At 53.2% G+C, this 25,504-nt stretch overlaps 3 protein-coding genes across 6 annotated transcripts in view; 2 read left to right on the top strand and 1 right to left on the bottom strand.

Annotated features, from left to right (window-relative positions):
- ZNF385C (zinc finger protein 385C) overlaps positions 1 to 6,305 on the top strand; it is a 59,974-nt gene extending 53,669 nt beyond the window's left edge. Inside the window, exons 4-8 of one of the 2 annotated variants that reach the window (XM_057379583.1) lie at positions 176 to 347; positions 772 to 1,101; positions 2,547 to 2,734; positions 2,860 to 2,973; positions 3,273 to 6,305. In XM_057379583.1, the coding sequence (XP_057235566.1) occupies positions 176 to 347; positions 772 to 1,101; positions 2,547 to 2,734; positions 2,860 to 2,973; positions 3,273 to 3,497 (1,029 nt within the window). In that variant the 3' untranslated portion in view covers positions 3,498 to 6,305. The remainder of the gene's footprint in view (positions 1 to 175; positions 348 to 771; positions 1,102 to 2,546; positions 2,735 to 2,859; positions 2,974 to 3,272) is intronic. The other variant, XM_057379582.1, reaches the window with a different exon arrangement.
- On the bottom strand, positions 6,245 to 8,434 carry NKIRAS2 (NFKB inhibitor interacting Ras like 2). 3 transcript variants are annotated; one of them, XM_057379587.1, is made up of 4 exons: positions 8,269 to 8,434; positions 7,980 to 8,057; positions 7,816 to 7,882; positions 7,291 to 7,447 (listed from the first exon to the last, which is right to left on the bottom strand). In XM_057379587.1, the coding sequence occupies exons 1-4, from the start codon at positions 8,360 to 8,362 to the stop codon at positions 7,351 to 7,353; spliced, it is 336 nt and encodes a 111-aa protein (XP_057235570.1). In that variant the 5' UTR covers positions 8,363 to 8,434; the 3' UTR covers positions 7,291 to 7,350. The 3 variants fall into 3 exon arrangements, with proteins under 3 accessions (XP_057235567.1, XP_057235568.1, XP_057235570.1); XM_057379584.1 differs by having other exon boundaries at positions 6,245 to 7,447; positions 7,816 to 8,108; positions 8,269 to 8,425; XM_057379585.1 differs by having other exon boundaries at positions 6,245 to 7,447; positions 7,816 to 8,057; positions 8,269 to 8,422.
- Positions 8,435 to 8,600: 166 nt separating this feature from the next.
- Positions 8,601 to 24,440, top strand: DNAJC7 (DnaJ heat shock protein family (Hsp40) member C7). Its single transcript, XM_057379581.1, has 14 exons — positions 8,601 to 8,839; positions 16,252 to 16,340; positions 16,581 to 16,705; positions 16,792 to 16,905; positions 17,222 to 17,296; positions 18,770 to 18,888; positions 19,204 to 19,357; positions 20,026 to 20,190; positions 21,190 to 21,281; positions 22,333 to 22,406; positions 22,748 to 22,894; positions 23,086 to 23,238; positions 23,755 to 23,817; positions 24,148 to 24,440. The coding sequence occupies exons 1-14, from the start codon at positions 8,601 to 8,603 to the stop codon at positions 24,183 to 24,185; spliced, it is 1,647 nt and encodes a 548-aa protein (XP_057235564.1). The 3' UTR covers positions 24,186 to 24,440.
- Positions 24,441 to 25,504: the final 1,064 nt, after the last annotated feature.

Raw genomic sequence — 25,504 nt, 5'->3', positions numbered from 1 at the left:
CCACTCCCAAGACCCCTCTGCACTGGTCCCAGCCCTGCGAGTGGATGTCACCAGGGAAAGTGGCTGGACTAGAGTGGCCACATCCCGGGGCTGACCCCATGGCCTGCCCTCCCCCATGTCCAGCCCTCTGTCAGGTCACAGCACTGACGTGGTCATCCYGGTCTCTCCCACCCAGAACCAGGCAGAAGCTCACTACAAGGGTCACAAACACGCACGGAGGCTGAAGGCCATCGAGGCCATGAAGAACAAGCAGAAGGCAGTGGGGGCTGCAGCAGGGACCCCCGGCCAGGACAGTGCAGCCGACCTGGACCCCAGCCCTGTGGGCAGTGGGGAGCCGGGCAGCACAGGTATGAGGAGGGGGATTGGGGCTGAAGAGGCTGTGGTTGGTTTGGCAGAGATTCCACTGCTCATAAATGAGCTCATGGGGTGTTTTCCCTGTGGTTTGGTGTYTCTGGGAGCTGTTTTGTTTATGGATGTGGGAGAGAAAGAGATCTGGGCTCTGCCACATGCAGGGATRGGGCTGATGGGAGCTCACCCGGGGTTTTGTGCTGAGCCCAGCACTGCAGATAAAAGCTGTGATGGGAGAGACCTTGGGAAGAGCCGCCCTTGGCAGGGATGGATGCATGCAGACATTGTCTGAGACGGGTCTTGGGGAGGACTGAGGTGCTCCCTGAAATCSAGAAAACCTGTTCAAGCACAGAGAACTTTCCCTGTCTGCCCATTTCTTTCGTTCTCTTTTCCCCTTTGCCCCTTTCCTTCCCCTCTCGCCAGCTGACGCCAGCAGCCCCCAGGAGCCGGAGGGTGAGGGCAGCAGTCTGGGGCTGGTGCCCAGCACTGAGGASTCGCCCGTGGAGCTGCCAGGCAGCGTGGCCCCGCTGGGCTCCCCGCCGGCCTCCGAGCTGTCAGAGGGCACCTCAGATGCCACCAGCGTGGCCTCCTCGTCTGCCCAGGCKGCCGAGGCGCAGGCGGCCGAGTCGGGCAGCAGCGTCAGCTCGGCCCCTGAGAGTGAGAAAGAGGGGAAGAAGAGCAAACAGCAYCTGTACTGTCCCACCTGCAAAGTGACCGTCAACTCCCTGTCCCAGCTGGAGGCTCACAACACTGGTAAGGGCGTTATTGGGGACAGCAGGATGGGTCCCCTGCCTCTTTGTGAGGGCTCTGAGCAAAGCCCAGCCGTGCCCCATAACCAAACAGCCTCGCATTAATGAGTGTGGCTGTAATTAAAAGGTGTTCATTAAAATGACCTGCACAGACAAGCCATGGGGCTTTACCTGGGCTGCAGCCTCTAGGGTGAATKTGCACAAGGTCAAGCACCCTCATTGTTCATGTCTCAATTAAGAATATTTCCAGCTAATCAAGTGATTGAGGCTACTTTATATTCCATTTGGCTTGAAGCTGATAGCCAGGGCTTCTTCCAAAAACGGGGATAATCCTTCCCAAAACATCTTGGTGGTTTGGGCTCCTGGCCCTGTGGAGAAGAGCCTTGGGAATCCAACGAGCTGCTGAAYGCTGTAGCCAGGGTGGCTCCTGGACTGTGCAGGGTATTCCCTTCGGGTAGGCAGGTGTGGGAGCTACTGAGGGTCCCCATGAAGCCTGGGGGTGGCCAGACGCACCCCAGGGTGGTGGTGGAGGATGGCAGTGATGGGACAGAGATCCCAGTGAGGTCTGTGGGTTCTGCAGTCCCAGCTCCTGGCTCATCCCTTTCTCTGAAGGATGCTTAAACTGGGCACCCCAGCTTTAAATGGAATGTCCTTTTCTCCCCCAGTTTGGCAAGTACTGGGGCACCAGTTCCCCCACCCCACTGCCTTCCGGGGCAGCAGCAGCTGCCGTGCRCAGGGTTGGCTCAGGACGCTGCTGCGGCTTAGCTGCAGACGTGTCCTTTTGCTTTTGTCAGCTCTGGTTACGAATTCAGGAGCTGATTTGGGGAAAAAGAACAAACAAACAAACAAACATTTGCAGGCTAGCGCTGCTCCGTGGCCATCACACAGCTCCTTGCTTCACGCCTTAAAAAATAGAACGAATTAGCAGGGGCTTGAATTACTCGCACCCCAGGCACCCTCGCCATCCCGGCGCTGGCAGGGGTAGGACGGAGCGCCCTGTCCCCAGGTGTGTAGGGATCTTGGGTTCCTCCTTGCCCACCTGCTGTGACCCCGCTGAGCTATTCCTGGCTGAGCTGTGACCTTGGGCACGGCTCAGATGCTGCAGCACGGCGGGCGACGCGCGCCCGGCTCCGCAGACTGTGCTAACGCCCGGGGACAGGCGACAGGCTCCAGCGCACACTCAAAATAGCAGCTTCTCCGAAGCTGGCACATGGAGGGGGGGCCTCTGGGAAGCTGAGCATCTCTGCTCTGCCTGCGACGTGCAGTTTGGCAGGGTTTGGGAATGGGCTGCGCAGTGCTGGTGAAAGCCCGGGCTCCCAGGCAGCTCCCTGTGCCCTCTGCCTGTGAGTGCTGTTGGGCACAGGTTGGGGGGGTTCCCCCGGTGCTGTTGGAGGGCACTGGTACARGCACAGGGCTGGGCTGGGTGTGCTGAGGATCCCCTCTCACCAGGCGCCAAGCACAAGTCGATGCTGGAAGGTCACGGCACCCAACTGCGGCGAGGCCGGGGCAAGCTGCTCTCCCGGRCAGGGCACAAGTCCAAGCGGATCGGGAACAAGGGCAGCATCAACATCCAGAACAARGCGTTTCACTGCCAAGTGTGCGAGATCTACGTGAACTCCGAGACGCAGCTCAAGCAGGTGATGATGCCCTGGGAGTGCCTGGGCGCTGGGTGTGCAGGGTGTGGGTACCACTGATCCCTGCAGGGTGATGGATGTGATGGGTGTCCTGGCTCCCAGTGATCCAGCTGTTTTTCCCTCCCTAGCACATGAGCAGCCGGCGGCACAAAGACAGGCTGGCRGGGAAGCCACCCAAGCCCAAGTACAGCCCCTACAACAAGCTGCAGAAGAATGCTGCCCTTGCCGTGAGTATTCTCAAGGTACCTGTCTCCCTGCAAGGCACCCACCCCTTTGCTCACAAAGCCTCACTCGCCATCAGCCATCCTTGTAGTGAGTCACAGGAGCTGCTTCTCTTCAACCTTGGTTTCCACCACCCAGCTCAGCTTCTCCCTTCAGGGAGGGTGAGCTGTGGTGGTGGTGAGTTTTGAGTTTTTATTCCTGGGAAGGCCAGCATGGGGATAACTGGGGAATACTTTGGSAGCAGCATTCACAGCAGCAGCACTTGTGATTCCTCCAGCTGTTCTGCGATCTCACCGTGTCTCCTCCTCCCTCCCCGCAGTCCAAGCTGGCTTTGCAGAAGCACCTCACCAAAACCCTGGCAACCCGTTTCCTGCCGAGCCCGCTTACCGCCGCCGCTGTCTGCGCCATGCCTGGACCCCTTGCCTTGCGACCAGCAGCTGCCACCACCCTCTTCCAAGCCCCGATCCTCGGACCAGCCCTTTTCCGAACGCCGCCGGCCCACGTCCGCCCCACGCCGGGTCCCATTGTCTTCGCACCCTACTAGAGCCGCTGGCCCGCCGAGGGTCTGTCCACCGCGGCCGGGCTGTGCTGTGGGGGCTGCGCGCTGGGGGCAGCGCTCCTGGTACCTGCTCTCCTGGCTGGTGGGAAAATGTAGTSGTAGACATCAACCCCAGCTTCTCCTTCGCTTTGGAGCGGGCTCCCGCTGGAGAGAGGTGCCCTGCCAGAGCCAGGCCAGCCCCGCCGCGCATCCCCACCGCTCCCCTGGCCTGTGCTGTCCCCGTGCTCGGCAGATGAGCCTAGGCAGGACACAGAGGACAGTGTCTGAATCAGCAGGACCATCTCGTGGCCAGGGCCTGCCTGTCCTTGGCCTGCTGGCTGCTTCTTCATCRCCCTCCCAGTTACCAGACTGGAAGGAGAGGAGCTGGCTGGTCCCTGGGAGAAGGAGCATCCCTCTGGTCCCTGCCAGCCCAGCGGGAAGGGAACTGCGAGGGGAATCTCAGCCCCAGCACAAGCGGGAAGCTGGCAGTTCCTCTCTCAGCCTGGGCTGGCTGTGCCCTTTGCCAGCCCTGCACCTGCCTGTGCAGGAGGTTTCCGTGCCACCCACCAGCCCCCCGTCCCCACAACTCCCTACGTCCCACCAGCCAAAGAGCCCCCGCGGTGGCGGGCACCGGCCACACCGACCGTATCCTCACTCCGAGAGCAATAGCTGACCCCAGGGCCGGCACCTCCTCCCTCCAAAGCACACGGGCCCTGCCCTGGCCCCAGAAGCACACGATGGGCATGTGGCCGAGCCGGGCCCTACTCATGCCCAGCAAGGCCAGGAGCACCAGGCTGYCTGGTGCTGGCTCCCCGAGGAGGTGACCCTGTGCTTGGCGCCTGTCCTTGTCTCTGTCCCGCCGCGGGGACAGCCCTGCCCCTACCTCCCGGGAGATGCTGTGAGGCTGAGTGAATGTCCCTAAAGCACTTTCGGTTCTCCAGTGAAAGGCAACGCTGCTGCTCACCTGCCGTGCCCGGCCCTCCAATCCCATCCCCGTTAGGAGCTTCCAGGGAGTTACTGATGATTCCCGAAAACAAAGGTGTCCCCAGCAGCCTGGACAATCAGGTACGAAGGAGCAGGTGGCACCCACAGCCTGCAGAACGCYGGGCTCTGGACGGACCCCGAGGCTGTAGCTCTGCGTTTCACTGTGCTCAGACAGCCCAGCCRTGACCCGTCTGGGACTGTCACCGCGGCGCTCTGGGTGCCCAGCACGCTGCTGTACATAGAGACAGTCGCATCCCAAACGGACCTTTTGCTGGAGGAACACCCCACCCCAATCTATGCAATCCAGGGGGGCAGCTCACCCACCGCCTGCGATTCCCTTTGGTGCTGATGCATCCACGCAGCCGGAGCAGCAGTGGGAGCAAAGAACCAACGTAACAATGAGCTCTGTCCCGTCCCCAGCCCAGGGTGCTGGTTCAGACCTCTGCTGTGACTCCCATTCCCTCCCAGCCCTCGGGAAGAGGCAGGTTGGTGTGTGCACTTGGGAATCCACACGCACAAGCACACATATCTGACGTCTCAGCCATAAGCAGCGCCTGGATTTCAGAAGGATTCTGCCCAGCGTGCTCTGCCGATGCTCAGGATGGGTCCTGGCATGGAGAGGTGAATGGGAACCAGCCCATGGGTGACTTAGGTGGCTGAAACACATCTGCTTCCCAGGGCTRGAGCCTCGGCAAGAGCAGGAAAAARCTGCAGGAGGGAGCACACACCTGCAGGGTCTGTGGGCAGCACCAACCGTGGAGCCACCGCTATGCTCCTGCCACAGAGACAGGAAGGTGAAGGAGCCCCTGGGTATGGGTTTATCTGCTCAGGGCATTCCTTCCCCAGGGAAGGAGGAGAGTGGAGAGAGGACACCAGGAGAAGAGTGAGCAGCTGTGCATGGAGACAAGGGAAAGGTCTTGCAGCAGTGGTGGGAGATGTGGCTCGGAGCGCAGGTGAGGGAAGGAGCCCGGCAGAAACGGCTTTGCCAGGGATAGGGAGATGGTCCCACAGCCCAGGGGACACGTAGGGACCCCACATCCCAGGGGACAGGAGCCTGTGCTGGTGGGGCCCAGGGGACGGGAGGGACGCTGTTCCCATTCCCCAGTGCCAAGCAGCCTGTGGCCAGCGCATCTCCAGCCACCCCTACCCGTGTCACTGTGCCCTTCCCAGGCCCTCAGGGTCACCCCCAGTCTGGCCACTTCAGCAGGACAGCGGGTCCCCTCCTGTGCCATGAGCCCCAGGCACTGTGCCCAGCCCCTCAGGAGCATGGGGAGCCAAGAGCAGCCGGGCTCCAGCCTGCAGAGCCGTGTGGCACCAGTGAGCCTGTTCCCCTCCATTGTTCCAAAAAGCCTGTGCTGGAGCCGTGGCTGCTCCGTGCCCCTCACCAGTGGAGTCCTGACGCACTCCTGTACTCGGCACTTTAACCCTGTGAAAGCCATTCCTTCTAGTGACAATAATACTGCAAYGAGCTGCGTAAGAACCCCCCGTTATGGCATCCCCCCTGAATCCCCTCCTGCTCTCCAAAGCATTTACTGCCTTTGACTTAGCACATGCTGTACTAGGAGTAGGGATAGTCCATAGCGCTCGGTAACGTGTGCCCCTCTGTAAATAACCTTGGAGTGATGTGAAGTTTGATTCAAAACAGAAAAAAAAAATCCCAAAATGGAATATCCAGACTCTAGGGACTTGGCCAGTACCCTCCTGTAATGTTCATTGTATATTTTTTTTGATGTACTATAACTGTTGGGAAAAAAAAAAAAAAGGAAAATATTTTGATAATCAAATCTCATCGCTTTATTGTGTTACTCAGTAAATAAAAGGAACAAGTATAAACACACYGGGGCTTTTCATCACTTCTTTTCCTACATCCAGACTACCTGAAGGGAAYGAGTGTTGCTGGGTAGGACTGGGACATCTGTGCCTTGTCTTATGGTCATTCTGAGAGAAGGCAGCACTGTGACAAGTGGTCAGTGAGAGCTGCCACAGCCCGAAGCACCTGGGCTGTGCAGGGTAAGTACAGTCCCAGCTCCCCCAGTGATCCAGGTTTGCAGGTAAGTACAGTCCCAGCTCCTCCAAGGATCTAGGTGTGCAGGTGAAGCACGGTCCCATCTCCTCCAAACTCATGGCTGAGTCTGCACTCAGGAAGAGGAGGGCTGGAATGGTAGATTTGGGCACCCTGCCCTCAGGAACAGCACCTGCCCTGCTCTAGGCATTCCCTGTGGCAGCATGCCTGGATATTTCAGTGCATAAAGGAGCAGCAGACACTGCCAGGGTAAGGGATAACCTGCCAGGGAGCAACACAGAGCCAGCTAGGGCAGGGAAGGGAGAGCTGCTTGGCTGGAGGCAAACAGGCTTTTCTCACRTTATCAGGAAATAGAAAAAGAGGGAGCTGTTCCCTCCAGATGCAGGGCTGATCCCCACATTCCAGCCAGCCTGTGCTGTGCCTCTGCTCCCCTCTCCCAGCCTGCATCTGAGAGCATAGAGGGTCACTGAGGGAATTCTGACCTTGCCACACCTCTGACAGCTGCAAGGGCTGGGCAGGGAGAGGAGTGGTCCCTGTCCCACTGCCTCTCACCCTCCAGGACCATCCACAGCCCTGGGATGATKGTTCCTCCTGCCACCTGCATCCCACAGGCTCCGTGACACCAGACAGGACTCAGCAGGAGGTGTGTGCGAGGGAAGCAGGAAGGTGAGGAAGAGGAGGTGGCAATAGAAAGGAAGGGGAAGAAGGCTCAGCCATCCATGGACCCGCTGCCCTTGTTCTTGCGGCTCAGGGGAAACGCAGACTTGCTCTGTGGCTGTGTCATCTTGCTGGCCAGGTAGATGAAGGGCTCGATCAGCGTGCGCCGGTCAGCCACAGACACCTCCCACAGCTTCACCTTCTCGCCCTTGGCCCAGTGCTGGGCTGCATCATGGTCCACCCGCCGCTGCTCCTGCAGGTCACACTTGTTGCCCAAAACCACAATGGTGACCTGTTCCAAAAGGGTGAGAAGGGCCCCTGAAGGTTCCAATTGCAGAGCTGCAGGGCTGGCTGGCTCTGAAGTGGAAACCCTATGTGGTGGGCTTGGCCACGCTGTTGATTCCATGTCGAGGCCTTCTGAAAACCCACAATCTCAGTGCTTTCTTCCCCTCCTGCTGGGGTCTGTGTGACACAAACCAGCCCCGAAGGGGAAGGAGCTTTTGAGCTCAGAGAACATTCCAGAAAAGAACSTGTTACTGCTGGGAATCTCACAGATGAAGGACCCACCCGAATCTTGTGACKGGCTGGAGAAAAGAAAGGTGAGAACCCGCCCCAGGGGAGTAGATCCGACTCCACAGCCCCTTCACCTGTGAGACTCACCTCCTTCTTATCCTTGGACTTGTCGATCTCCTTCTTGAGCAGCTCCACACGCTTGAAGGACTCCTTGCTGTCGGTGCTGTAGACCAGCACGTAGCCGTCAGTGCAGGAGAAGCAGTGTTTGGGCAGCTCCAGGCCGTCCCGCAGCCCCCGCGTGTCGTAGAAGCGCACCTGCTCCCGCACGCCCCGGTCCGTCTCGATGGAGCCCACGTAAATGTCCTCCTGGGTCTCGATCATCTCCGAACCTTTAGGAGGTGGGCAGGGCACAGATGGGGACCCTGTGCGGGGGTCTGACCCTGGAAYAATCCCGCCGGTGTGCTGAGGGGGTGACCTGAGGGGACAGCCCTGCTGAGGGGGATCCCCAAACCCAGCACTGCCCAGGGCCGGACATGCCCGCTCMACCCTCGGCCGCCACCTCCCGGGAGAGACGCAGCCTCCGCCCGACCCCGCGCTTACCGACCACATGGTTCCCGTAGAGCAGCTGCTCCAGGATGGAGGTTTTCCCCACCGAGGCCTGCCCGCACACCACCACCTTGCAGCTCTTGCCCATCCCGCCTCACCGGGGCGGGGGCAGCCGAGACTCACCGGCGGCGGCGAGAAGGGTGCTGCGGCACCACAGCGCCCCCAGGCGGGCGGGCGGACCGCGGGACCCGGCGCTCCCTGCGGCGGAAGGGGGCGTGGCCTTGTTAAGCCCCGCCCCTCCGGTCGAGTTCCACCTCCTTGCCGGTGCCGCCTCATTCCCGGTGCCGCCTCCTTTCCCGGTGCCGCCTCCTTCCTGGCCCCGCCCGATGCCGCCGCCGGGCCCGTCCGCGGGCGCCCTCGGGCGGTCGGGCCCGGCCCCTCCCCGCCGGCGGAGGTCCCGCCCGTTCCGGCGGCCGTCCCGCCCCGCCCCGCCCCGGTCCGGCCCAGCCCCGCGCGGTAAGATGGCGGCGGCGGCGGCGGCAGCGGCRGCTGAGGCCGAGTGCGATGTGGTCATGGCGGCGCCCGACGGGCCCGGCGACACCGACAGCGACGAGGAGGCGCGCAGGTAGAGCGGCGGCCCGGGCGGGGAGAGGGCGGCCCTTGTCCCTCCCGGTGGACGGGCCGCGGCCTGGCGAGGCTGCGAGTGCCGCAGGGCCCGGGGCCGCGGTGCAGGGCGGCCGCAGGTGCTCGGCAGGGCCGGGAGCGCTCCTGGGGACTCCGCTCGGTCCTTGCCCGGGCGTGCCCCGCGGGTAAAGTCCTCTGGCCCCCGGGGCTCCGCAGCGGGGCCTGGCGGGCGGTGACAGCCGCGGGCCACACGCGGCCGGGCCCGGGAGCTGCCGGCTTTGCGGTGCGGTGCCGGTGTGTCCCGGTGAGCTGCCGCGGCCTCTCTGTGCGCCGGGATTAGAGCATCCACCCGTTAGCGGGGTGTCCCAGAAATGCAGTGCACACCCTGTGTCCCGAGGCCACRCACCCTCACCGGTGTCGGGGGAGCGGGTCCTCCCCTCGCTGGGGAGGGAAGGAAAGAGGAGGCTTCAAACTCCTGAGCCTTTCCTTTGCTGCTTCATCACCCCAGTCCCCTGGTTCCTGSTTCATTCATCCTSCYCACAGTGGATTTCACTCTTTCCTAYCTTGCTGTGGATAACGGGAAWAACGCCTTSGGCAGGGARTTTTTGTGGGAATGCTCCATCATGCAGGAGCTCCTGGTTTGTCTGTTCGGTGCTCTGGTGCACCGTGACCCGAGGGAGCTGCTATTGTCACCTAAGAATGGGCGAGGTGGGATCCCGACCTTTTCCACACATTTTCCACCCAGGAATGGGTGAGCTGGAGCACTGTGGGCAGAGAGGTGGAAGGTCCCTGTCCAGAAAACTCCACTGCTTTTCCATAGTGGCAGGTGCTGGGTTCATATTCCAGGGAGTTGGAAGGAAAGAGCTGTTCCTGCAGGAGCGGAAGCAATTGGTCTGGAAAGTGATTCAGTGGAATGAAGAAGAGGAAACAAAACCAAAAGTGGCTTTTGAGGAATGGTGGTTTCAACTCCCATGGATGGCCCGAGGGATTCTGTGAAATTGAGGCCTGAGGAGGMGCTCCCTGGGGAGGTCCTGATGAGCTGGAAAGGAGGAGCTGCTGAAGAGGCACTTAGGGCTCACAGAGCACCGGGATCACCCAGCCTGTGAGGCTGGGACAGGCTTGTGTGGGCACATCATTCCTGCCCCCTGGGCAAGTGAAACGTGGTGTTTGAAATGGTAAAAATTCCTGGAGGTAAAAGCCTGGCTTAAGGCACAAGTGTCTGCAAGAAGGGACCTCCAACTCCTTCCTTTCTGAGGCCCTGCCATGCTCTGCTTTCATTAGGTGCCTTCACAATGTTTCCTTTTCATGTTYTTTTGTGGATGTTGCATCTTTCCCTTTTCAAAATGGACCCAGATGGGCAGGAGCTGATTCCCTGGGGCTGCTCTGAGGGAGCTGGCCCTGCACACCCTGATTTCTGTGCAGTTCTGTGCATTAACCTCTTCCCTACCCTGGCCCTTCCTGTTTCTCTGAGGTAGCTCTGTCACTCTCCTGGAAATCAGAGCAATAATCTCTGTATTGGGGAGTGGAATTGGAGCCTCAGAAGGTGTCAAATGTTTGTGAAATATCCCRTGCCAGGTGAGGGCTGGGTGTCCACACAGAACACTGATTTGGTGCAGCCTTTGGGATGTGTCTGTGCTCACTTGCATAAAGATCAGCAAAAATAAGGGAAAACCTTTTCATGATCCTTCTGATAACTCAGCAATGAGGGTTCCATGTTCTGTGTTTCCATTTAGGAATTGCARTATGGCAGAATAAGGATACTTTGCTCAAGGACTCACCTTTGTCCAAGCGMACAATTCTGTTCTACGTGGCTTAATGAAACTGGAAAGCTACAAAATGAGCAAAAGGGGATATCTGCATTTCAGAATGGCTGTAACTAACGCCCTGAAGCAGCTGCACACATGCCAGAGAGCTCCCAGGGTGTCCAGGGCACAGGAATGGAGTGTGGTCACAGGATAATTATTGTCTGCTGCTGCCTTATGGATTGTCGGGGTCCTGGCGGAAAGCGTTGATGTAATTGCGTTAATTTTATCCATTGGTGCACCAGTGCGGAGCAGCTGATGAGCAGGACTGGGCCACCCCCAAAAACTCAGTTGTTTCTTCATTAATTTTAAAGGTTTCTCACCCATGGGAACAGTTTTTTTCCTGCTCCCAGCTGCTCTATGAGCTTGGGCCCCTGGAGCTTTGCCAGGGAGAATTTCCTTGTCATCTTCCTGGCAGCTCTGGGTTCTGGCTCCTGTGTGTGCTCCAGGCTGGATCTTTCTCCTTGTTCTTCAGCACCAGAGCATGTGGAAGGCTCYTAAAAAGAAATACCTCCAGCAGTTGGGAAAATACTGTTAGGAGATTGCAGAGCCTGTGCTGYGGATTTGGGATGTGTTGATGCCTCTGTGGGGCATCGTCATTTCCTGCAGCAAAATGATGAGCACAGAGCTGCCTGTATTGAGTCCCAGAGGTTCTGGACCTGGCCAAGGCTGTGGGTCACTGATCAGRTGTTGCCTGRAGGTTGTCAGATGTTGGTGAGCACYGAGATTCTTTTCCAGTGCWTGAAATGAGGCTCCTCCACAATAGACATCGTTTCTCGCCAGCTTTTGGGGCAGCTGGACGGGGCAAATCATCTGAGGGGCACCARGTCATTCTGGGATAACCTGGAGAAGGCTCTGCAATTCCTGGTCTGCCTGTAAATGGGCACTTGGGTTTGCAGGTGATAAACCAGGCCATTTTGCTCATCTGGAATTATGATCTTGTGATCATGCCAGAAGCAGCAGAAGGTACTCGTGTAGTTGTTTGCTTCCCCGTGCATCTGCAGAGTATTTGAATATCTAACTTAGGCAGKTGCTTTATCCAGTAGGGARAGGTGATCCATACCTGCAKTTTCAGCCTATTTCCTTAACATGARATSTGKTTTTTTGAGGTGAATCRTAATGTAGATGCAGTTATTTYCYCATGCAATTCTTAAGCTGACTGGCTTTCTTCATTCAAAAGGAGTTGTTTCCTTCAAAAAAGCAGTCTCAAGCTGATTCTAGACCTTTCCATGGGTTTTCACTAAAGTTATGCTGTGGCCCTGSCAGGCGTGATGGGGCCATTGCTGGGAATTAGGTTAATTCCGAGCTCCGGGAATTACATAACGGCACAATTAAAGTTGAGGCTCGGCTGCTGTTCTCGCTCGTGGCTGCAGGGAAGGTTTGGGTCAATTCTTGGATTTCTTGTRGCATTTTTTGGTTCTTGTGGCTCCTTTGGTCTTCCACAAGTTCACCCTTGGGTATGGGGAATGTTCTGGGGATTTGAGCACTTTCTGGTTTCAGATTCAGTTCTGCTCTTGGAGAGGCTCGAGGCAGCCCTTTGTTAGGTTTTCATGAGTGAGTCTTTCACCCATTTGTGCAGATATTTGCGTGTCCAGACTCGGTTTTCACAGGTTGGGGGCTGCATTGAGTCGCTGCTGTGGTGTCTGTGCCGCCGGGAGCGCGTTGSGGGGAGCTGATGTGCCGGGAAACTGCTCCACTCTGCCCTCAATGGTCAGCACTGCCCATCCAGGCACACGAGTGTGTGTGACACTGCCCTGGGGAGCCTCTGGGGGAAGAACCTTTTCCTAATATCCAACCAAACCCTCCCTTACCCAGCTCAACTCTCACCAAAGAGCTCAGCGTGTGCCCCTCTGCGGCTCTGCACGAGGAAGTTATAAATATATATTCCTGTATCTCTAAATCCTCCCTCAGTGTCAAACATCACCTGAGGATGGATCTCTAAAGTGCACCCTGTGTATCTTTCTGGCATAAGGAGTGTTTTGTTTCTCTTCCAAGTCCTATAAGAAGGGAGGGGAGGGTATTGTATGTCCAGGGGCAAACATGATGGCTAATTTTAAGCTCTAGACATCTGCCTGCTGTAAACTGAATTGAGATCACCCAACTTATTTTACCCCAGCGGCTGAGTCACATCTGACAGCTGAGAATCTGGGCGGGATTTCACCCCCAAAAATGCCTGATAAAGGCACCATATCCTATTAAAGGAAAAGCCTCTGCAAGAACTGCATGAAATAGGCAGGTGTGATCCTTCTGCCAGAGATAACAGGAAAGATTGCTTGGTCAGAACAGGATTTTGGAGCCTTCCTTAAATCCTGGCTATTTTMGGGTTTTGCCACCGTTTCATAACGGAGGCAGGCAATGAAGTGGGAGTGAGGGTCAGGAGAGCTGGGAGAGAGTGACTCTGCCAYCTGCTTAAGTATTGGATTTCTGTCACTGGTGGTATTTCCTTGGTGCATCCCTGCTCGGGGGCTGTGCCAGCACACCTGGACCAAAATCTGCTGGATTACAAATCCCTAAATRTTCCCATGACAGAAAATCAGGTGTCCATGAGATAGGTTTGCGGGAGTCTCACTGGGAGCTGGAGTGGGAGGTGGAAGCCACGATTGGCACTCGAGCGGGGGCAGCGTGTGGAAGCTCTGAGGAGGAGGCAGGAGTTGTTAGGCAAGCGTGGGATTGTGTCACTGTGCGCGGGATGGCATCTCCAAGAGCTGCTGTGCTGGGAACGAGCAGAGGCTGAGCTTTCACTGGGCATGGGGAGGAGAGGGAGCCTTGTGCTGGTTCCTCTCTCAGCAGGCAGGCAGCGAGCTCCATCCTCAGAGTGTCAGCACACGCAGCTGCTGCTTGTCTTTGCTGGCCTCAAGCTGTGCCAGAAGAGGCTCAGGTTGGACATCAGGTGGAAATTCTTCACAAAAAGAGTTGTTAAGCATTGTCCAGGGGTGGTGTTGCAGTCCCCATTCCTGGAGGTGTTCAAGGCATGACACTCAGTGCTCTGGTCTGGTTGACAAGGTGGTGATCGGTCACAGGCTTGGAGGGTTTTTCCAGCCCGAATGATTCTGTGGTGGCAGGTTCTCTGGGGTGACAGGGAATAAAGTACTTCAAGTTTTAGAGATGTTGAGAAATATCATAAAAGGGGGAAAAAAACTGCCTTGCTCACAAGGAGAGACACTCCCACCAGCCCCTCATGTGCCTGTGGTGCATGTGAGTGATGAAAGACAAGCTTCTTCCCCTGCTCCTTGGTGCAGCTCTTCTCCATTTCTGYGTCCAGCATGGAGCAGCCCTGCGAAGACACCGACCCCGTCACAAAGCCACCCATTGAGCCGGGGGCGTATTTTTAGCAAAGCACGATTCTTCTTCAGTGTCAAAAGTAGCAAGTGGGGAGCGCAGGCCCCAGCAGCGCGGGAGGCAGAATGAGCTCATTCAGGCCGCAGCATCTGTTGGGGTGAAACAATCCCCAGTGAGATCAGGGGCTGCAGTTCTCCTTGTTGGAGCCAGAGCCGTGGTAAACAAGGGCTGTGTGCTCTGTATGTCAGCAGGGCACAACAGGGCAGAGCTGCTTCTGTCCTGGTGCTGGAGCTCCAGCCCAACCTGACAGCTCCAGCAGGTCCTTTGCTTTCATCCTGGGGGGGATGATTTGCTTTCATAATTTTCATCGTTAAGCTTTAGGCCGTGTGAGCAGCAGAAATACCTGTGCTTCCCTTTCTGCCAGCGTCACCCGCGGCGCTGTGACTTGTTGGTCCATTGATCTGTATTAAAATGCTTSAAAGGAAAACAGACCAATAAAAAAAGAGTAGAAAACAGTAATCCTTGTGTGGGGGTGTTTCTCTGGCATCTCCAAGTACCGTGCTTTCTGAAAATTGTTTTTGCCAGGGTTATGTTTTCTTTCTCCTGTTTTCCCGGCTCTTCCCAGCAGTTTGTGGCAGATGGGATGCTCTGGCACCCAACCTTTAGCTGTTTCTGTTAGATGGTAATTCCTCATGACATGACAGGTAAAATGGCCAAAAAACTTGTGACTCAGCCCTCTGTGCTGGACAGGTTGTGGTGGTGATTCAGGTGAGTTCTGCCATTAAGAGTGTTCACCCATCTCTTTAGACTGTACAGCAGAGACCTTCCGAGGGAAGCAACTTTCATAGAATCTGTGATTTTCTTTTCTGTTTATGATTGCATAAACAAGAAAACAGTGGAACTCTTTACTGCTCAGGTTCCAAAAGTGCAGAACTGCTGAGTAGTTYTTCCACTGTATTTAGATATTTGATCTGTAATATTCAAAAAAGGTGGTTGCATTTGGAAATAGTTTAATCATGCARAGTTTGCATCCTGATGCTTCTGATATGGATCCATCCCACAGGCATATCCTTGCAGATCAGTGTAGCTGGGATGGTGCAGTGCTCCYGGGGCTCTGATGGGTATTGGCTCCTGAGGAAAAGCCAGGCTGCAKCACCTGACTCAGGTGTGATGCTGGGAGGGCTGGGCCAGAGGAGGAATGGCAGTTTCCCATCTCTGATGGGCGAGTTCATCATTTTCTAGAGCGAGAGTGGGAGGAGCTGACCCGAGAGCCRGGACAAGGCCCTTGGGGGGCAGTGGGTGCACGTGTTACCCCGTTTCTCTGCCACAGTTCTTACCCATCTCATCTCATCTCATCTCATCCCAGGGTTTAACTCCTGCAGGGCTGTGGCTGGACTCRGCTGGGGTGTAGCCCACAGCAAATCTTAAAACTGAAAGTGAAGAGCACACTTCCCAGCTCCCAGTGTCCATTGTTCTGCCAGCTGGGAAATCTGTGATGGCTCAGTGAAAACAAGCCCTGCATGAGGTGGTTGTGTGGGAATAGCCAATGGCAGCCTGAGCAAGGCTGAAAACATGGGAACTTGTTCCAACACAATTCCCTTTGTTCTCTCCCAGGTCAGCCTGCTGAGCACTGCTCTCATTCCATGTTCCATCATTGTGATGTGCTCTCCCTCTCAGCCTGTGCAGCTGAAAAGCTGAGGAGAGATGAGGGGAGAGAAGGGGCTTGGTTTCCCTCAGGGGAAGCTTTGCTTTCGAGAGTTTAAGGGAAGCTGSTTTAAACCATATGTTGTGTGTTTTTAAATGTCCCAAACTGTCTCTGCAAATGCTTGCTCTTGAGTGTGAGGACTATTTCTAGACCTGTTGCCAAGGCAGTGCCAGGCTTCTGTTGCAGGCTTCTACCCATATTTCTTTTTGATTTAGCTGTCTTTTGAAGATGGAAATTGTTCTTGGCTCTGGTTYGTAAGTACGTGGGACTCCTGAAAGAGCCAGCACTGTCTCTTTTGTTCTGAGGTGCAGCACCTCGCTGGAGGGGGCTGTTGGATGAACCCTGTAACATGTAGTTCTGATGGACTCCCTGTGGGGGCCCAAAGGTGGCTACAATTTAGGCTGCTATTGCATCTGTGTAAAATTTGGCCRGGAAATATCCCTGAGTATCTGGGAGCCATCAGGAAATGAGGCAGAGTGTGCTGAGGAGATCTCACAATAACCAGCTACAAACATTTTGAGCATTGAACAGTTACCCTGAGATTGCTTGGGGATCAAATGGTCATCRTGGTCAAAATCTGTCTGATGCTCAATTCCTCTGAAAATGTGATGTTTTGCTTCCTTTCAGAGAAGCAGAAGCATTYAAGGAGCAAGGAAACGCGTACTATGCCAAGAAAGATTACAACGAAGCATACAACTACTACACAAAAGCCATAGGTGAGAACAGCTGATWATATCAATCTTTGCTGAATGCCATGTCTAAAATCGGACCTGGTTGCTGATTTTAAACACAGTGGGGCTTCTGACAGCACATGCTGAATGAAAACTTCTTGCCTGCTTTAATTACCTTGGGAAATGTCACCAGATCGATAACACCAGTCAGGGCCAATGTTCCAAAGTGCCACAAGTKATGTAGCTGCTGCATGACACTGATAGTGAATCTTGCATTGTCTCCAGATACGTGTCCCAATAATGCCAGTTATTATGGGAACAGAGCTGCCACGCTCATGATGTTGGGGAGGTTCCGAGAAGCACTGGAGGATGCTCAGCAGTCGGTCAGGTTGGACGACAGCTTTGTACGGGTACGTGGAGAACTTCAGGCTCCTCACTCAGTGCCTTGTCTGCATCTGTTACCACTCTTACAAATGCCTTTAACTTGTGTTCCCAGGGTCATCTCCGGGAAGGGAAGTGCCACCTTTCCCTAGGGAATGCCATGGCTGCCAGCCGCTGCTTTCAACGAGTTTTAGAACTGGATCGTAAGAATACCCAGGCACAGCAGGAGGTAAGAGGATCTTCAGATTTAACTGGCCCCAGTAAATGCTGAGGGGGCTGTGCTGGCCAAAGGAGAAATGAGAGTGGTGTAAGGCAGCTGCCACTGTTGTGTCTCTTTCACAGGGTATATTTTCCTGGGCTCCCAGTTTGGTCACTWGATTTCAGACTGATCTTAATGCTGGCAAAAGTATTCATGTCATCTGCATATTGGTYCATGGTCTGCAGTGGTTTTGGTTCTGACATTCAGGGATTGGCTGCTCAAATGCTGCTTGGTGGTATTTCAGAGGAGGGACTGTCCTGCAGCTCTTGTGTGTTCTGTTTTTCAGCTGAAGAATGCTACGACTGTGCTTGAGTATGAAAAAATAGCTGAAGTGGATTTTGAGAAACGGGATTTCAGGAAGGTGAGATTAATTTTTTTGTTGTGGTCTTACATAGAAACCAGTGTGTTTGACACGGCCCGTGCTGTGGCTGGTTTCCTTGCTGAGTGTTTCAGAGGTGCTGTGCCCCATCTGTTGGAGCAGGACTGGCTGATGAACTGTGTCTGCTCTGAAAGTGGCAGAGCTCAAGCTCCCTGAGCACTGACCAAATGACAAGTGAGGAGGTGACTGCCTCAGGCCAACCCTCTGTCACTGTTTGCTTTGCAGGGTGAGTGGAGTCATGAATGAGCTGTTTCAGATTTTTGTCAACAGCAGCATTTGATCACACTTTGCTCCTGAAATGCATATGGAGGATTCTTCTTTCTCAACTCTTAAAAAAAAAAAAAGGCAGGTTGTGTACCAGCGAGGATCATACAAGGAAGAATGCAGATCTGCATGGGGCATTCTCCTTACAGCTTCCAAATCTTCCTTCCCAAGGGTTGTAACAGGATGCAGCTGGTAYTGACCTGATAGAAAAAGAAATGACAGCATGAAATCTGAAAGGCACCAAACACTTCTCATGCAACTGTTTCTGTGCAGTGGWTGCATGTAAGGCTCAGATTTATCCCAGAAAGGAGATTGTCTGGTACATTGAGYTCATTGTTCAGGTCACTCTTAAGCTAAGCTCAAGGTTTTGGAAGGGTAAACTCCAACTTTGTATATAACCTGTTTCTGAGGAGGAAATGGGATGTGTGGTCAGTCTGAATTTCCTGTGCAGGAATTGCCCTGTCTGTRCTGCACGTCCTGGGTGTCTGCATCTGTCCCTCACTTCCCCAGTCCCACTTCACTGGGGAGGCTAACATGAAACGTGATCTTTGTTTCTGGAGAGCTGCTCCTGCCTCACCCAGGAGCCCTTGGCTCTGCAGCACAGTGCTTCCCACAGCAGAGCCCCGTGATGTCACGGCCGAGGAGCAGATGAACCTTGGGGAACAATGCTCCGTTCTTGCACAGATGTCTCCACCAGAGTGCAGGGATGGAAAAGACCCATTAGCTCACCCTGCCCATGGCTGTCAGGCTTTGGAAGATCAGCCCTTGCACTGTACTTTCTTGTGTTTTGTCCAGTCCAAACTGTCTCAATCTATTGAATTTCTGTCCCTCCCACATGTCTTTATACTGTAGGAAACAGGGGYAGGATTGTCCTTCTTGGCCCTTTCTTTAGGGCTTACAGTTTAGAAGAGTTAAAGGGACGGACCTCCTACAGGTGTCCTTTGAGTCTTGTGTGGTGCTGTGTCACAGGAACACAGCAGATGCCTCAGACCTTGGCACACAAAGCCCTTTGAAAGGCACAACCTGCACATGAGGAAARTTTTCCAATGAAATGTGTCTCCAGCAGCAGCGGAGGTGGGTGTCTACACCCTCGCCTTGCTGGTCAAACACAAATCTCAAGCATGGGGCAGCTGTTCAGACCAGGCCCTTGGCTCTTTGCTGTGCTCACACCTGTGGTTTTTCCCATCACAGGTTGTGTTTTGCATGGATCGTGCTTTGGAGTTTGCTCCCGCGTGTCACCGGTTCAAGATCCTCAAGGCCGAGTGTTTGGCRCTGCTGGGCCGGTACCCCGAGGCACAGTCTGTGGCCAGGTGAGTGTCTGAGGGCTGGTGGGGTGTCCTGGCTGCTGCCTGTGCTCCACACCTGGAGTAAGTGAGGGAATGTAAAATACAATCAGTCCTTAATGCATCTTGTGATGAGGGGTGTGTGAACTTATCCCCATTAATCTTCCTGGGAAGCTGCATCCAGACCCCATTCACAACCAGCCACCCTGCTTGAGCAGCCTTCTGTCCTTCAGGCTTATCTGTGCTGCAGACTCGTTAAAATACTGGGTACCTCTGTGGAGGAAGATGCTTGTGGAAAGGGGAATAGGGAAGATTTCCTTTATTGCTGTGTGTTATCCACAGTGATATCCTCCGGATGGACTCGACGAACGCAGACGCGCTGTACGTGCGTGGGCTGTGCCTGTACTACGAGGACTGCATCGAGAAGGCTGTGCAGTTCTTTGTGCAGGCCCTCAGGATGGCCCCTGACCACGAGAAGGCCTGTCTTGCCTGCCGGGTAAGTGATGGAGGCAGGGCTGCAAAATCACTGGGATCTGGGGTTTTTAAACCAAACACATAGTTTGGTTCTTCTGGATCAATCCCTTCTCTCTCCCTCAGCGTTGCAATTCCCAGCCTTTCCCAAAGACAGCCAGCTGCTGCCTTAGATAAAACCAAGCTCCTAGAAACTGTTTCTCAGCAGACTGTGATACTTTGAAGCAGCCTTCCCTTCACTCTTTGTTCCCTGGTCAGATACAGGAGCAGTAAAAGCAGATAAAAAGGTTCTGAAGGAACCCCTGACTTTCATATCCAATATCCATGCCAACACCCTGACTTTCATTTAACACTGTTTCTTTGTATTGCTCCTTGGTGCAGTTCTTCCACTGACTTTAAAACTTTTCATGTGTATAAACCTATCAAAAAGTGARCCCCTAGTCCTTTTATTTTAATCCATAAATTTACTGCATTGTCATGTTCTCATCTTAAAAATTAGACAACCTTTTTCCTRTGGAGAATACCTGGAACTGGCTGTTCCTTTGTGCTTCTCTTAGGGGAAAGATGAAGTTCTTTCAGATCATTTCAGCTGCTGTATCCTGCAGCAATGTCTGAAACCAAATTAGAACTGCTGTGTCTGAGAGCCCTTGTCCCCCTGACCTCGTGTCCTTACCCAGGTGTGTTTCCTTTCAGAATGCCAAAGCACTTAAAGCGAAGAAGGAAGACGGGAATAAAGCATTCAAAAAAGGCAACTACAAACTAGCGTATGAACTGTACACAGAGGCACTAGGAATAGACCCAAATAATATCAAAACAAATGCCAAACTCTACTGCAACAGAGGRACGGTTAATTCAAAGGTAAGGGATGGTCACCTGGCAGGTGTGTGTCACTGTGTCCCTCACCACGGTGGTGACAAACCACAGATCAGTTCTTCTGGAAAGCACAGGCTCCTCTGGCTGTTGGGCAGCTGCATCTCTGAGGCCATGGGCAGTGTTTCAGGGGTTTGTGCTTGCACAACACTTGGATCAGTTCCCAACAGCCAGCAATCGACTCCTGCAGCAACAAAACTCAAATACTTGGGCTGCACAGAGTGGGAGGGAGAGCAGGGACGTGCTTTAGCCTTCTCTTAGTCAGCAAAAGACACCCCTATCTCTGTTTKTTTCCTTCCCAGGAATTAGCAGATTTATTTTCTTCTTGTAAATCAAGTCTTGCTTTGGATTTTTAAGTTTAAAAATTTTTTTAAAAGATCTAATTTAAAGCCCCGTGGCACTTCTTCAGCTTTACAGTTGARTTTTAGTCCTGCACTATCCAGAGAAGCAGCCAGTCATGTGACAGTGTTCCCAATTCCCACCCTTTGTCCTCTGGGCATTTTTCTTCATCAGCTGTCTCAATGTGGGTGCTGTTTCCCCAAACACCCCAGCTTGGTCAAGAGACACAGGCTGATCCCAAAATATGAGAAGTGGGATGAGCTGAAGACCACATAGCTGTTTGTGTCCGAAAACAAACAACACTTTTTCTAAAAAAATACTTATTTTAAATATTTTTAGGTTTCTCTTCCTGCCCAGGAATTAGTTTGGAAACAGAATTGGGGTTGTTTTCAGGAAGACCCTTGGTTTTGAGTGCATTTCTTACCTAGAAGCACCACATAGCTCTGTCATGTCTCTGGCCATGCTTCTGATTTTTTTCCCCAAGGAACAAAAGCTCAGTGTTTTGGGGAAATTGGAAAAAAATTCCTAGACAGAGACACAGAAAACAGTGAGCTATTCCCAGATTCTTCACACCTGTCATTTGCCTAAAATCACGACACAGAATTTGTTGTCTGTATGGGATTCACTCACTCATGTCTGACGTTGTAGCTTAGGAAACTTGAAGAAGCAATCGACGACTGCACGAACGCGGTGAAACTGGACGACACRTACATCAAAGCCTACCTGAGGAGGGCACAGTGGTGAGTGCAYCTCRACAGMRGGCACCTGRGCAGGGGTGTGGGCAGGAGTGTCCYCTCAGCAGCTCTGAGGGGCAGGATCACAAATCTGAATCCTTAACTGAATGGAAAGAGGGCCCGTGATTTTATTCCTCTTCCTTATACTGCTGAGGAGATGGGGGGAGCTTTTTGTGGCCTCTCCTGCCTGCCTGGATGTGGCACTGCCTCTTGATGGTGTGTTTATGGAATCATTTGGGTTGGAAAAAACCTCCAAAGTCATTGGCTCCAACCTTTGACTGATCACCATCTTGTCAACCAGACCAGAACACTGAATGCCACGTCCAGTTMGCATCTCCCAGAATGGTGACTCCACCACCTCCCTGGGCAACCAATTTCAATGACTGACCCTTTCACAGTGAAGAAATTATTCCTKTTTGATCTGAACGGGATTTAAGGAAGTTTTGTTCTTAAACTTGACTTACTGGCTTTACAGATGAACATAAGATGTTCTGTCTCAGAGAGCCCCTCTCCATGTCTGCAATCACAAATTTACAGTAGTTGGAAAAGAGATTGAAAAAAATCTCCAAGATCAATCTGTTCCAGCCTTCCATTTATGTAATTCTAAGTTACAGTGAGTAGTTAATGTGTGAGTAAGGCTGAGAGTGACAAACAGGTACATGTCCCTTATTAAGTGCCAAGATTGTCACTCCTGACCAGCACTGCCAGTGTGAAGCTCTGTGCYAGCTCTGACCCTGCACCAGCTCCCTGGAGCTTGAGCTGGCTGGGATCAGTTCCTGCAGCTGCAAATCACAATTATCAGGTCGTTCAAGCACAACTTGTGCTGGCAGAGGAGGTCACAGTGTCCCTTTAGAGCCCAGAGTGCAGGTTCCTGTGCCAGGGTTTCYCACAAGTGTCAGGGCTCCCAGCAGTAACCCTGTGTGAGCTCCTCTGAAGTCTGATCTGCTCTGGAGTCCAGAGCACTTCTCTTCCTTMATCCACATCCCAGACAGCCTGTACTGAACCCCTTTTGATGCTCCTCAAAGGACACCTCAGCCACCATTGTTTCTTTCCACAGTTACATGGACACAGAACAATATGAAGATGCTGTAAGAGACTATGAGAAGGTTTATCAGACAGAGAAAACGAAAGGTGAGCACAGGGGTACTCTGTGTGTGCACAAGTTTCCCTTAAATGCCAATTTTTTTTGTTGTTCCTCTTTTTTTTCTCCACAATGTGCTCTGACTTGCAGCCTTATACCCAGCAGGACAATGTGGAGAAACCCTCAGAAGCACTGGAGATGCCTGTCTCTGGTCTGGTTTCTCTCCCATCACTGAGTGCTGGGATGATACTTCAGCTTGTGTCCAAGGCAGTGTGCTGGGTTCACAATGTCTGGTTTTGTTTCTTGTTTTGATTATCCCCTTGCTTTTTGAGTGGCTTGAAGTGGAAGGGACAGAGTAACCCTTCCCCTCTGGTGTTGTKCTCCTTTCCAGAACACAAGCAGCTCCTAAAGAATGCACAGGTGGAACTGAAAAAGAGCAAACGGAAAGACTACTACAAAATCCTGGGGGTGGACAAAAACGCCTCTGAAGATGAGATCAAGAAGGCTTACAGGAAACGAGCACTAATGCACCATCCAGGTACCCACAGCAGTCCCTGTGTGCCCTGTGCACCCATCACTGAGGCACAAATGCATATGGAAGAGGGTATTTCTAGACAAATAGCAGCTCTGACCCCACAGATCTACTAGACAGGAGCTTGGGAATGTTTAACATTTTCCATTTGCAGTAGAAATTAAAAGATTTTTTTCTTTTTGTTTGTGTATTCCCAGACCGACACAGTGGAGCAAGTGCAGAGGTACAGAAGGAAGAAGAGAAGAAATTTAAGGAGGTTGGTGAAGCCTTTACCATCCTGTCAGACCCCAAAAAGAAGGCCCGTTACGACAGTGGGCAGGATTTGGAAGAGGATGGATTGAACATGGGAGGTCAGTGTTCTTTACAATACTCTGCCATGGTATCTTGAACAGGATCAGACCCTTCAGAGACTGCCTTAGCCCCTAAAGCAAGCCTCCCCTTGGSAATAATTCCATGAATTGACTTGGTTTGGTCCCTGAAAGCGTTGGGCTGGGARGGTTGCCCTGAATGTTTCTAGTTGGGAACAGGCTGGAATGCTGGTAGGTGTTGTCCTTGACTAAGCTAGTGGGCAATCGCTGCCTTTAGGCAGGAATCTGTCTCAGGATGTGTAAAATGGTGTCATTGTGGGTCCCTAAATGCTGCTTGTCCAGATCTTTAGGCTGCCCTGTGGCAGATTCTCCCCTCTGACAGCTGCTTTACCTGTTGGTGGCCTCTCCATGACTCCCTTTGCTCAGAGTCAGTCCCGTGTCCCCCTGCGAGGCCACTCTGAGACACTCCCTGGACCCTCAGTTTGCTGACAGCTCCTACCCTGTGGGACTGTAATGGCTATTTCACTGCACCTCACCAATTCCCTCTCTTCCCTGTAGATTTTGATGCAAATAACATCTTCAAGGCCTTCTTCGGCGGGCCAGGGGGCTTCAGCTTTGAAGGTAGGTGAGGTGTTGTGGTGCCAGCCTTGGAATCATAAGTACCCAGATCTCCTGGCAAGGCAGCTGGGGCTCCCAGTGGATGTGCTGCTTGAGAAAAGCATTTGGCTGTTTTACCTTACCACTGTGTAAGAGCTTTTTCAAAGTTCTGCCTGCACAGCATCAGCTGCTGGCTGGTTCTGGTTCTTTTGGTTTCAAAATCCACAAAACTCGTGGGTTCCCTGTTCTGGAGGTGTGTGTGAGCTTGGCCATCCATGAGCTGCTTAGGATTGCACTAAACCGATTTGTCTTTGGATTTGGAAAATCCTGATTATCTTCCATTTTCTTTTTCAGCTTCTGGGCCTGGAAATTTCTTTTTCCAGTTTGGCTAAGAAGCAAACAAACACAAATCAAACCACACATACCTGATCTGCTTCTTTTAACCTCGAATACGGACAGCCCCAGACTCCTCCTCCATCACGTCTCGTTGTCCTTAGAGCAGTTTTCATTTCTGGGTTGGAGCCTCTGTTTGTGTGTTGTGTGTGTGAAGAGGAAACCAGCTCGGGAGGGGAAGGCTTGTGAATTTTGTTTTACTGTTAACTTTATTAAAAAAGAAAAAAATAAAGCTTTGAATCTTTTGGTCCCTCCATGCTGGCCCGTGCTTTCAGCTGCTTCTGCCCCTCAGCACAGGGGATTCCTGGAATCTTCCCACAATCTCCACATGTGAGAGGGTGAAGGAATTCCTGGTTTGTTTTGGTTGCTTCCAAAGCAGCATGTCCAGGGTTTGGAGTAATTTATAAGTTATCTTAATCTTTTGGAAATACTGCCAAGGCTCAATCCAGTTTTGTACAATCCCATTTCACCTGCCAGCCTGGCTTCTTGGCTCTTTTTATTTCCTTTTCTTTTTTCATGGTTCTCCCAGCAAGGCCCACTTGGGCATTAAACTTCCATGATGACGTGTGAGCTTACAATTCTGTATCAGAGAAATGCTGCTTAGAGTTTAAAGAGCAGCTTATGTGAGAATTCCCTGTGATGCAGCTGGAATTAAGGGCTTTGTGTTCCCAAGATTGTCCTGTTTAAGGGAATATTGAATTTGCTCTGGGCTGAATTCCTTCACTGTACTTTTTTTAATTAATCCACTTGAATATTTTATATTTGTGCTAAACTTGATTTTGTTGAGCTTGATGTGTGATTTCCTGTTACTGATCCATGACGTGGGTGAGTCTTTCAACGCCAAGTGAATTCCAGGCAGGGATGGTGGGTGGCTGGGGATGTGCAGCAGCTGTGTGGTTAGTTAACCTGCTGGAGTGGTTTTCCCCTGGCAGCAATTTACTCCTCCAAAGCAGCAAGAAAATGCAAAGTSCAGCTCTGAACTGACCATCTGTACTTGTTTCTCTCGTGCAGTGTCAGGACAGGAGCTGGAGGGATGGATGAGCTTCCAGCCTGGAGCTGTGTCCCGATGGGTTTGGTGTGGGGCAGTGCCCGTTAACGGTTTGGTTTTCACCTAAAAGGTGGCGTTACAGCAGGATCCCAGCTGGGAGAGGGCTCTGCTGCCAGAATTCCCCCTTTTCTCTAGAGAGTGGAGACCCTTTTTGTCCAGGTGCTCTGTGTGAGTTCTGTCCTGTCTGTGGTGGGTTCTGGAGCATGGTCCTGGGAAGTTGTGCTTAGCCTGGGATGTGAAGGGAGCATGAGGCAGTGGGGCTGTGCCTGG

This window comes from Malurus melanocephalus, unplaced genomic scaffold (genome assembly GCF_030028575.1).
Source record: "Malurus melanocephalus ecotype Western Australia unplaced genomic scaffold, MMel_1.1 scaffold_411, whole genome shotgun sequence".
Classification (NCBI taxonomy): domain Eukaryota; kingdom Metazoa; phylum Chordata; class Aves; order Passeriformes; family Maluridae; genus Malurus; species Malurus melanocephalus.
Note: the sequence above shows the minus strand (reverse complement) of the source record. Positions and strands in the feature narration are given on the sequence as shown.

Bases quoted from the DNA above. Each gene is read 5' to 3' on its own strand.
- NKIRAS2 (XM_057379584.1), bottom strand. From the start codon at position 8,362: ATGGGCAAGAGCTGCAAGGTGGTGGTGTGCGGGCAGGCCTCGGTGGGG. The intron at 7,448-7,815 runs GTGAGTCTCACA...CTTTTGGAACAG, and splicing joins AGTCCAAGGATAAGAAGGAG to GTCACCATTGTGGTTTTGGG.